We start from the raw sequence: 12,490 nt of genomic DNA, 5'->3' as shown, positions 1-12,490 counted from the left end.
GCAGTTAAGCTTTTAGCTGCTTGACCTTGTGTCCCAATAAAGGAGGTAGCATGAAACTTGAGTGAGAGCAGGAGTGTATCAAAAAGAGACTCTGATGGAGTTAATGTCTGGGTCAGTGGTCGGTTGGGGGCCAGGTATCAGGAAAGGTTTGGGATTTGGCCACTTAATCTTAAAATCATAAGAAACAGAACAGAAAGTAGGGAACAGGCAAAGATCGCAACAATTTCCCAGCACCCATAACAGCTACAGTCAAATTTTAATCAGGTTAAAAGAGTAGGTGAGGGCTAATTGCTTGGTATTCATTTTTTTTTTTTTATATATACTCTAGTAATGTATCTGTTTTATGGTTCTGTCCAAACCCAAATTCCCCATCAAAACCATTATAAAAGGTATGGACAATACAGTGTTAAAGTTTGCTAGCTAATACCAGTTTCTCAATGGATAACAAGGAACTGTCCTCCTGCTGGCTCAGAAAGCTAAATACCCCATTGAGCTGAGGACATTTTTGTCTTACTGTCTCATAAAATAAAAAAGAATAGATTGATAGAAAAGTGTAAGTCCTTATCCACTCTTAAAATTATGGTATACAACTTTAATAGACTTGAATATAGTGCATGAATAATTTTTTTTCTTTTTTGGAGCTTAACAGCTCACTAACAATCACTATTCACTTTCATTGTTAAAAAGCCCAGTAAAGACTTTTTTGTGTTCCACAGAAGAAATTCATATGGCTTTGGAGTGATGTTAGGGTGAGAAAACAAATCACAAAACAGTAAATCACAAAATGACTGATTGGTATGTTCTTACGGTCGGCCGATATTAGTATCGGTGTATATGTTTTCCGAAATGTGCAGATATGAAAACTTTTTTTTCAGAACATGTAATGCGGAAAACAATGCTTGGGGTGATTTAGAATTGGTGTCATAACGTAGTTTGTCCAACAGAGCACGCTCCGATTCCATTGTTTACAGAGCTGAGCTGACGGTGGTTCTGCAGACTGTACGGAGTTATGCGGTGTCTTCACGGTAAGTTGCCAACTAGCTTGTGAAATGCATACTGGCAAGTTAATAAACAATGACCCCATAATTTTCCCTTTTCAATATAACTAATATAGCATTAACCCTGTCCCTGACAACCATGTCACTCGTTTATAACATCTGTTTGCTGTTAGCCAGCTATTGTTTGTCAGTGCAGTCAGTAATGTAGCAGATTGAAAGGTAAACAGAGCATCTTTTTGCAGCTCAGCAGACAACGGTGGTGGATTGTGTCTGTTGAGTGTTGATTTCACGCTACGTTGTTAACTAGTTGGTGAGACGCAATGCTGGAAAGTAAATAAACAACGTCCATATTTTCCTCTCTGTGACAATGTTTAGCTAACTAGCTAACCACGTAGCTACTTTCATACATTGTCAGCTGAGTGGAAGCTAATGTGTAAACATGTATTCACCAAACTGTTTTTTCTGGATTTGCAGTTTGGAACCCCCTTCAACCAAACAATTCAGTCATTGCATTTACAAAATGTTATATTTAAAAGCCTGGTTTTCCACCGTTGAAAGTTTCCCCTGAACTTGTATAGCAGAATACGGTGTAACACCGCTACCGTGGTTTATCTCTTGACTCAGCAGGTGTAAATGCTTCTTGTTTTACAACCTGGCCCTAACTGACTGGCAGTATTAAAATAGTCAGCATTTGACTGATACTAAACAGTACTACTGATGTTTATTTAGCTATTTATTTTATTTGAATTTATTCTTTATTTAAATGGTCAGCCATTGACTGACACTAAACATACAGTACTGATTTTTATTTAGCCATAATTTTAATTTATTCTTTATTTAAATGGTCAGCAACTGTCTGATACTGAACATAGAGTACTGATGTTTTAGCTATTCATTGTATTTTTATTTATTCTTTATTTTCTCAGTGTTCATTTCTAGAATTTGTTGATAATGTATAATAATAATGTCAAATATTCTTGATAAAAATATTTAAGAAAGCAGCCTCCTGAGTACCTTTGTATAGTCATATCGGTGCAAAATCAGTGAAAAATCCACATAGAAAAGGTCTGTTTTCATTCCAGCTCAAAAATTACATATATCGGCCACCATATCGGTAATCTGTGAATTTTCCCTCTCTAAAATCGGTATCAGTCTCAAAAATCCCATATCGGTCGGGCTCTATTTAAAATACACTGTGAATACTTAAATTGGGAGATTTACTACAGTATATAGATTGGGTTGCGTGGTATACCAGTACTAACGAAATATCGCGATACCAAAAAATTTAAAACGGTACAATATCATCATCTTGTTAATTCTGGTACCATATTCAAGTATGCTGCCATTAGCAAAATGTAATGTAATGTGAAAGTTCTGAGATGAAATCAAAGACTATTTGAAAATAAGTCTCGATATGGCCAAGTGAGAATTAAACTGCAGAAGGATGTCATTTAATTATGACCACAGAATGAATGAGAGGTGCCTCTATGCTCTGTCATCTCCTTCACACAAACAGACCCGCAGACGCGTGCGCACACACACACACACACACACGCAACATGCACTACTACTGCTTGATTTTCATGCAGTGTGTCCAATAGTATCCATCTACAGAGCCGCAGTGCGTTTAGTGTATAAACGGCTTATAACTCTCAAATGACCTTTTTCACTGGAGATTTCAGCTCGTGAGTCGTGGGAAGCTTGATATAACGAACCCTTCAAAAACAGGAAGAACTTCAAAGGTCTTTCAAAATAAGTCCAGCTGAAATGAGAGCTTTATTTAACTGGATGTGTGAAATTGAAGACATTACGACAGAAAAATATTACTACTGTATAAAAGTGTAATATTCAAAGTAGTAGCAATAATACGCATAATAACAATAATATAATATTAAATGGTTATATTATTAGTATTATTATCTGTAAACATCACAAAAGCTGAATATCAGCATGTTGTGATTCAGCCATGGCAGCCTCAGGTAATCAGACTGTTTTTATTAATACTGTAAAGCTCTGTTGTGCATCTTTAGTTTACCAAAAATAATGATTTATAAATTATTATATTTTCATTTGATCAAAGCTGTACAGTATGTATTTGATTAAACACAATTTAATCATAACATTAAAACATTTTACATGGAATCCAGAAAAATTAAAACAGAAAAGGCATCATTTTTATCTATAAGACTTAATGCATTTCTTTTTGTAAATAACTATGTAATTTCATAAAAAATCTGAGGTTTTTTTTAGTTTATAGATTTAGTATCGATACCGAGGTACCAGGGCTGGTATCGTATCGAAGCCAAAATTTTGGTATTGGAACAACCCTAATACAGACACCTCATGTGACAACAATCCAGGGTACTAAGCCCGGACCATTTTCAGGTATCTGTTTTATGCCAGTTGCCATTTTACATGCTCCTACTTCTACAGTATGGACCTTGCTTGCTATGAAGAAAATTGCCTGCCCTTGATGCTATTATGGTAGCCCCAAAATAATAAGCAACTACAAACAGCAGCCATTCTGCTTGGCTGAGATGCCATCTGACTGATGGTACAACATTCAACAGCAGCAGACAAGGGCAGATATATTATGCATCTTATCTGTAGTATAATCTCTTAATAATTAGGCTCAGTAAATGGAGTCCTGCTAATCTCCATTCTCTATCTCAGTGCTAAATGTGAATAAAAATGTAAGCACACACTTTGGAAAGGGCAACATATTGTGTGATTAACGAATAAGGAGAGTTGTAATAGTGTGGTTAAATGACTACATCCTTGCCTTTTGTCACGCAAGACCAACTGATAACAATTTATTAGATGAAGAGACACATAGAGACCCTAACAAGAGGACGCTCCAAGGCATTACAGAGTAACTATTAAAGGGGTAATATTTTACATATTAATTTTATTTTACCTTAAATGTAAAATAAATTTTAGTTTACAGACAATTTAGTTTTAAATGACCATTTTCCACCCTCTCTCTGACCCTTAGAAATAAACAGGCCATTTTTGCTGCTGTGACATTAAGACTTCTATGTAAATGCCCCCATTGCATGTGAAATGAGCGCTTTGCTGCATGCTGTGGTTTTGCTACATTCTATATACTAACGGGTTTCTAACATTGGGATTCTTCAGAGGGATATGCAGAGTGGTAAGTGCTGCATTTCCCCTTATAATGCTGTTTTCTAAAGTGGTCTTTGCAGGCAAAATCTACACAAAAGAGCAGAGTCCCATACCTTGTCTCCGTGGCCTAAGTGCTCATTCTTTACTTCTGCCAGAGTCTTCCAGTTTGTGTTTCCACCACCTCCTGGTCCTCTCATCTCAGTCATAGACTGTCCATCTATAGCATGTCCTTCCTTGTCATACCTGTAAACAAAAATAACTTCCTGTCAATCCATAATATTGTCAATCATTAAGAAATATATTATTTATTAGCTCAGACATCTGTTTATCTGTACACAATGGCAACAGCTCATCTGTACAGACAGCTAAATAGCTGTTATCTTATCTCCGATCTAGAGAGAAGCAACATCCGAGCAGCAATATCATGATTGGCATTAGCTAGGGAAATTCAAGCTAAAAACAGCAGCAGTACTGACCACAGAGACACTAGGGCTACTAGAGAAATGAATCAACTGTGTAGGTATGTTTCAGGGAGAAGGGGTCAGGGTTGCAACGGTGAAATCAGAAACCCATTTTCACTTGGCACTCTGGAGTGGCTGAAAGAAAGAGGGAGTGTGGGGGGGTTGTAAAGAGAAAAAACAAAGGCCACTCAAGTTGAAGCGGTGTATCTGAGGGATCGATACAGCATACTAATCTACAGACCATAGGGCTGGGCAATGGAGGGGTAAGGAATTGGTGGATCAGTAAATACAAGGGTTTAGGGCTTGTTCTGGGAGGCATGACTAATTGAAAATATCCACTTTAATAAAAAAAAATGTGTGGCCTCTGCTGCTTGTAGTGTTTCATTCCAAAGCGCATGGTCTCTCACCTCCTCTTTCTGTTCTTTTGTTACCATCACTGTACTTATGTAGTTCTGAAAATATTTCCCTAAATATAGAGCTAGTCGTGTGTTGCACATAGGATCAGCCTACTTCTGATTTAAAAAATAAAAAAAAATTCCCTCCAGCATTTCCAAGAGCACGCCTCATCGAATTAATGAATTAAAAAGACTCTGACTAAAAGGTAACTGACACTACACTGGAATAAAAGAACGCTAATAATTGTGAATCTTGTGGATGAGTCATAAAAATAAACAATGCAGCTGAATAAAACAAACGCTTCACATGGCCAAGTCCTGATGGTGTGCAGTAATTGGCTGACTGAGCCAAATGTATGGATGATGGGCAATGCCGTCGAGGAAGGCAGAATGAACACCAGAGGAGCAAATTGGAAATGGCATGCGCTTTAGAGCCGTAGAGTGACAGGCTGGGACTCAGTGCAGCGTGTCTGAACTGAGCAGAGCAGACAACAAGAGGAAAGCAGCGAGATTGGGCACTGAACGGACTGTCACATGTCAGAGGACAAATCACTTATGAAATGAATAGGAAGAGAGGGGAAAAATAAAGAATGCATGTGCATCTATGACAGGATGCCATATAATAGATAATAGGTTTCCCCTGATCATGCTGTACAAAATAATGCATGATGGCTTTCAAAAGCCATTTTTTGCTTTTGACCATATACAGATATACAACAGCTTTTGTGTGAGGAAAAGACAAATATTCAAGTCATTTCAAAGTGAAATTCTTTCCCTCTATCATAGCTTTATAAAATATTATTCTCGGCTGTGTTTTTTAAACAATTGTTCACATTACACAAGACAATGCCATTTGCTTTCAGTGACACCAAAACCGGTGCAAAGGCACAATTTTTTAATTGAACACAAGGGCTAATTATATTTGAGAACTATTGCTAGGTAGAAGATTATCAGTGAATAACCCAAATTCTGGTTTGCTCCTCCTACACAGCTACTGTATGGCTTTACAAACCTTTAAACACAGCACAAGAGTCGTTCGACTACTTTTATGGTGCTTTTCTTTCATTTTTGGAGTGTGGCAGTAAAAATAATAATCCAATTTCATTGTAAGGAAAACATCTTTTTAAGTTTCACTGAAGAAACAAACACCACTAGTTGGAATGACATTGGGTAAGCGATGACAAAAAGTTCAATTGCAGGTGAACCATTCCTTTACGTTCTCTTGAAGGTAACTGTGGAGTAGCGGTTGACAAGGAGAACTTGGGCTGACAAGTGGGCCAAGTGGACAAAACCAAAAAAATATTCCTTTTAACAAAACTGAGAGACAAAATAGCAGTGATCTTTCAGCATCTTAAATTGAATTTGGAGACATCTAGCATAAGCATAAGGAGGGTAAACACAGACAGACTACTGAGTGTGTGCTAGCTTTAATCCACATGCTGGTTTGAAGGTTCTGACAGGTGGGGTGGAGGCAGGAGAGGTTCCGCTGCCTAAAAAGAGCCAGTCAAAGTAACTGGCAACCTATGAGTAAGAGCGCATCAGCAAACGAAAGAGAATGATAATGAACAGGGCGAGATAGAGAGTGAGATTTGCAGGGTGAGAAGAAACGACAGGAGGCGTGATTGATGGTGAAGTATTAAGTCCACTCTGCAGGAGCTGCAGATTGAGAGTGGTCTTAATCTCTGACGCCATCTATTGTACAAAAAAAGACCTGCATTTTAAAAGTGAGACTCTGTCCATTATCTAGAGTCAGATAAAGTGTAATTTTTTTTTTTTAAATGTTAAAATTCTTTCTCCTATACCATTTGAGACAACTATAAGTAAACCATTTGTAGAATGATTCCCTGTCATGTGCAATGCCGCAACATTAAAACATTGCTCTGTTTAAGCACCTGACCAGTTTGACACCGCTACATTTGCTCAACCAAAAACGCAAGTTTGGTACAGTACTATCGGTTTTCTCAACTAATGGCCGACAAGGGGAGTGTTCAGGAAACCTGTTTGAAAACAGACATTTTTGCAATTCCACAGAAATTACTCAATTTTTAGTCTGGCGAATATACTGAAAAAAAAAAGGCAAATTCTACAAAATTGGAAACTGACTGCCACACTAAAACCAATCCCCAGCCTGGCACCAAAGAGTAGTGGGTTGACCAATACTGGTTGTCAATAACCGGTACAATATATAGCTGGGTGGGTGAAATCCAATTACATCAACAACAAAGATAATACAGACAAAACCATGCTCTTGTCAGACATTCAATCAGCCATGGACTATAAACAATTAATAAATCAGAAGAAGTGGGGAGGAACATTAATTAAACAAAATAAACACCTAAATAAAATGCAAACGTCATTGTGTCTTGCAATACAGTCTGACAATTTTTTTTTTTTTTTACAGCACCTCCACTATGCTCCTTGATGGCTCCAAAGCAAAGAAATGCATTCCTCCCTACAGACTTAATGTAAAGATATCAAATAACTGACAGCAATGTACACATTTGGAAGTGCTGACTTACACAATGGAAAGAACACTTACAGTAAGGAAGCACAGTGAAGACAACTGCCAACACGGCGCTCTAGAGCGTGAGAACCTCCATCAATGAGATTAATTGGATTGCCTTCAATGGCTGACAACATCTGACTGCCCCAACATGTTCAACTCCACAAGGACCACACTTTAAGGTTCAATCCCACTCGTCCAACAGTTTAACAGATCAACATAAAGTCAATATGAAATGAAGTTCACAACCCATTTTATTCCTATAATGTGTGACGTATGAGGTAAAATGGACATTAATTGAGAAAAATAAAATGTAGGGCAGGAATCAATTCAGTCAATAACCATCAGGAATTGACTGGATCATAAAAAGGGTCTCTATATGACAGGTGTTTGGAGGGGTTAAAAAAATAAGAGAGCTTGTTGATGTCAGCCGAAAAGGATAGTCATTTAAGAGCAACAAGTAATTTTTTTCCAAAGATTACCAAGACAAACTTTTTATTTTGACTAATCTAATTAACTGTTCACAAGAGGACCAGAAACGTGTATTAAAGGGATAGTTCCCCCAAAAAGGAAAACTGTCATTTAAATCAACCTCATGTTGTTCTAAACCTGTATGACTACTACTTCCATGGAAAACAAAAGATGCCTCAGTCACCAGTCACAGTCATTGTATAGAACAAAGATGTAATCTAAGTGAATAGTGACAGACTAACTGCTTTTGTGTTCCACAGAACAAAGTAATATGGATTTAGAACATAAGGGTTACTATATAACAAAATTTGAAATATTTGGGTGAACAATCTCTTTAAAAAAGGCAAATAGTGTACATTTAATTTCTTGTTTTCATTTCACTATGATTAGACTCATAGACATCTGATTAGAGAAGTCCTCTGATCATTCACAACTGTACTCTGAATATTTACACATGCATTGAGTAATTGCAGTTAAAGACGTGTCTCTAAGCACAGTAGCAGTTTGGTTTGCCAATCAGTGACCATAAAAGAACAAATTAATAATGCTGTTTAAGATCTATAAAAAAAAAAGAACACTGTGGCCTTTCCATTTTTAAACTGTGAGCAGCAGAAAAATGAACAGCTACAACGGTTGTAAAATAAAGTTACAACTGAGATAGGGCTCAGAAGTAGGGCTCTGGCACAGTAAGTCAAGTGGCTGAATGGGTCCTCCAGCTGCAGACCAGGTTCCAGGGTGAAAACTCCATCACTTACTGTAGCTCTGCTAATTGATGGGCTTCTATCGATTCCACAGTGGCCCGTTGGACCTTCAGAAGACTGGCCAAGAGGCTATGCAGTGCGCATTGGGCCATGATTTGAAAGCTCGTTATCTCTGGCTCTCCAAGTGAAGAGAGGACGGAAATGGCCATGAGACTTTAAGTGGTTAAACTTACCTGTGACTGGATAGGCAAAACAAAGGCTCTGAAACACTTACTGATATAGAGGGGAAGCCCACAATAGGGGAATATTATCAGTAAAAAATGTATAACTGACTTGGTCTGTCTCTCACGCAATCATTTGAATTCAGAGGACAATTTTGAGATACTTCATAGTGCTTTTTTATAATTGTGAAAGTTTTCAGCCTCATTCCTTATTTTAATATATATATATATATATATATATATAGAAAAGCATGACAAGGATATTCTCCAATTATTCACCTTTTGAATTCCACAGAGGAAAATAGGTCATATGGGTTTGAAAAGACCTGAAGGTGAGTAAATGGCAGAATTTTCAATTTTGGGTGAACTTTCCCTTTAACGCCACAGACAGGAAGCATCCACAGCCCTTGGAAGGCAGTGAAGTATCCCTGGTGCAAGCCCTATGCTATCAATATGCATAGCTATGCATAGGAACCAGATGCTTGATGCTGGCACGCTGAAGCTATAGGGATGATTGCTGTGAGATCACTGCCTCTACCCTCACCCTGCTGTGTTCAGTCACATTCCAATGCCCTTATTATGTAGATGAAGCCTTCAGATCCCCCAAAAATAATTACCCTCTGAAACTGGTAGACTAGAGGCTGGCGAAACTGAAGTTTTAATCGCTTGTCAAAATGTGCAAAAAAGTGGCAGAAAATAAAGTGAAATTCAACTCTGCAACTCTGTTATGCAATGCTTTCATCTTATTTCCCTAAGGCTTTGGGAGGTAAATAAATGAAGCACACAGTGAGGAACTGATTGAAACCTTTGGGGAAAATAAAGAGGGACACTTGTGGATGGCTTTGGCCAGGTGGGCAGTTTAATTACAGGTATGGATTGAAAAAAAAACAGGTGGGTAGGAGGGATTAGTCAGTGTGACTCTGTGACAAATATATTGGGTTAAGAGAGGCTAAAGGCTGAGTAATAACTCATGTATAGCACACAGATCATTTAACCATTGTAAAATGTACATGAAGCTCATGTTATGTCATAACAGTGCTGTTATATAACTTCCCATGATGCCTTGGGAGAGCAGCTCTATCAAGTATCAAGGCTCAAATGCACCAAACAAATAGAGGCTGGTTTATACTTCTGCATCAAACCTACAGCGTAGCCTCTGAGTAGTGGCCAACACGGTGGTTTGCATATTTAGGATCTGCGATGATGTGTCTGCATCATTCTGTGAGAGAAAATGCCTTAATTTCTGAAATAACAGTACATAAGCTCAAATCGACAGCATTTGTGGCATATTATTATCACAAAAATAAATGTATCTCCTTTTCTTAAAAAAAATAAAATAAAATACCTGGGTTACAGTGAGTTTTAAAATAATTAATGTAAGTGCTTTTATTAAAGGAATAGTTCACCCAAAAATGAAAATTTGCTGATAATTTACTCACCCTCATGCCATCCAAGATGTATCTTAGTTTCTTTCTTCATCAAAACAGAATTTTAAGATTTTTAGGATTTCATTTCAGGCCTCCTCTTTTAAACAATGCAAGTGAATGTCCTCCATTTTTGATGGTCCAAAATGCATATTTAGGGTGCATCAAAATCCACATGACTCCAGTTGACAAAGTTCTTCTGAACCCGAACGATTGATTATTTTTAGAAACAAAACAATACTTCTGTACTTTTTAACTACAATGTTTGCTTCCGTACATCTCTGTGACGCACGCTCATGAGAGGGATGATGTAAGCTTGTTGGTAATGTCACACGTGGAGGAGGCGGTGGCGGCGGCAGGAAGCGCGTCATTGTTTACAAGAGAGAGCGCTGTACAAAAATGTAATTGTCTTTGCTCTAGATTTGTATTTGTATAAGTGTATTGTTCAAAATGGTTGTTTGGTGTGTGTATCCTGGATGGTTCAACCTTCAGAAACCCCAAAGAAAATGCACGCTAGGAAAAAGATTAATTTTTCATCGATTGCCTATAGATGATCACGAGCGATCGAAGCTCTGGCTTATCACGCTGAACCTGGATATCAGTACACCCCTACATTCTCTCAAATATTGGAGGGTGTGCAGTGAACATTTTACCCCTGAGGATTTCAGACCATCGAAATAAACAAAGGGACGATATCTGAATTCATCGGCTGTGCCTGTGCTGTTTTTCCAGTGAACTCAGGTATGTGTGAAAACTTTGTCATTGTCACGCCTCCCTTGGGCTCTGCACCTCCCTCAGCGCTCCGCTCCTCATCACCCGATTTCTAATTCACCGCACCTGCACTCAATTCACTCGCTCATCACTGCCTGCATAAATAACTCACCTTCACGCCACTTCACTGTCAAGTCTCACACAAAGGACTCTAGTTTGACCGTGCTGCTCTCACGCAGTGTTTATTTACCTGTCTGTATTTGCTCTTGATCTTCGTCGATATCTGTTTAGTGCTTACCCTGCTTTTTCGTCTGTTACCTCTTCAGTTCTGTGGACATCAACCTTGTGAATCCCTTTTCAGTATGTGAAGCTTCTCTTCTGTGTGATATCATCTGTACCATTGATCTCACTGTGTAAACCCTGTAAATCCTGTGAATCTCAGTAAACGCTCTCGCACTTGGTTTCACTAACTACAACTTGTGTGGCTTGAATCCTGACAGTCATATAGCCTATATATTTCTGCTAAAGAAAAAGCACAAGTAGATAACGCAACGGCATTGCTCCGAAATAAAGGATGGTTATTTACTGCAGTAATGTTTTTATTATTATTTGGAAATGATTTTTGTATTTTTTATTTATATTGTTTTGAAATTGTTTTGGTTTGTGAATGACGCTTGGTCTGTGCAAGTTTCTCTTGTAAACAATGATGCGCTTCCTGCCTCCTCCTCCACGCGTGACCTTACCAATGAGCTTAAGTCATTCCTTTCATGAGTGTGTCACAGAGATGTACGGAAGCGAACATTTGTAGTTAAAAATATGGAAGTATCGTTTTGTTTCTAAAAATAATCAATCGTTTGGGTTCAGAAGAACTTTATTTGTCGACTGGAGTCGTGTGGATTATTTTGATGCATTCTAAATATGCATTTTGGACCGTCAAGTACATTCACTTGCAAAGTTTAGAGGAGGCGGCCTGAAATGAAATTGTAAAAATCTTAAATTCTGTTTTGATGAAGAAACAAACCCTGAGGGTGAGTAAATTATCAGCAAATTTTCATTTTTGGGTGAACTATTCCTTTAAATAAGCATCACATTTCTGCCTTTAAACTAGAGGTCAACCGATATATCGGATTTACTGATTAATCGGGGCCGATATTTGCACTTTAACTATTGGGGAAAAAAATTAACTCTGATAGTGATATTTTTGGTTTCATTTCTCCGTGGCTCTGGAGGGTTCTACAGTTTGAACTCCTTGGTTCAACAATATAATGCCGCACTCTAGAGGTTAAATAAAACAATCTACCTTGAGTTTGTTGTCCACTGTGACTAAGCTATTTATAGAGATGAACACTTCACATGCGGATTTAAAACATCAGAGAAAGGCCAAGGTATGTATACATTATTTTTATGGTACAATAAATCAGTCTTTTAAGGCAACCAAAAGGTGGTTTGATAATTACATTTGTTTATAACTAATCACTG

General features: G+C 37.8%; 1 protein-coding gene across 2 annotated transcripts in view; it reads right to left on the bottom strand.

The window, feature by feature from the left end:
- Window positions 1–12,490, bottom strand: part of LOC127430263 (replication protein A 70 kDa DNA-binding subunit-like) — a 49,768-nt gene that overhangs the window by 16,859 nt on the left and 20,419 nt on the right. For both annotated transcript variants that reach the window (XM_051679957.1, XM_051679958.1), the window contains exon 13: window positions 4,238–4,367. In XM_051679957.1, the coding sequence (XP_051535917.1) occupies window positions 4,238–4,367 (130 nt within the window). The remainder of the gene's footprint in view (window positions 1–4,237; window positions 4,368–12,490) is intronic.

Source organism: Myxocyprinus asiaticus, chromosome 39 (genome assembly GCF_019703515.2).
Source record: "Myxocyprinus asiaticus isolate MX2 ecotype Aquarium Trade chromosome 39, UBuf_Myxa_2, whole genome shotgun sequence".
In the NCBI taxonomy this organism is placed as follows: domain Eukaryota; kingdom Metazoa; phylum Chordata; class Actinopteri; order Cypriniformes; family Catostomidae; genus Myxocyprinus; species Myxocyprinus asiaticus.
Note: the sequence above shows the minus strand (reverse complement) of the source record. Positions and strands in the feature narration are given on the sequence as shown.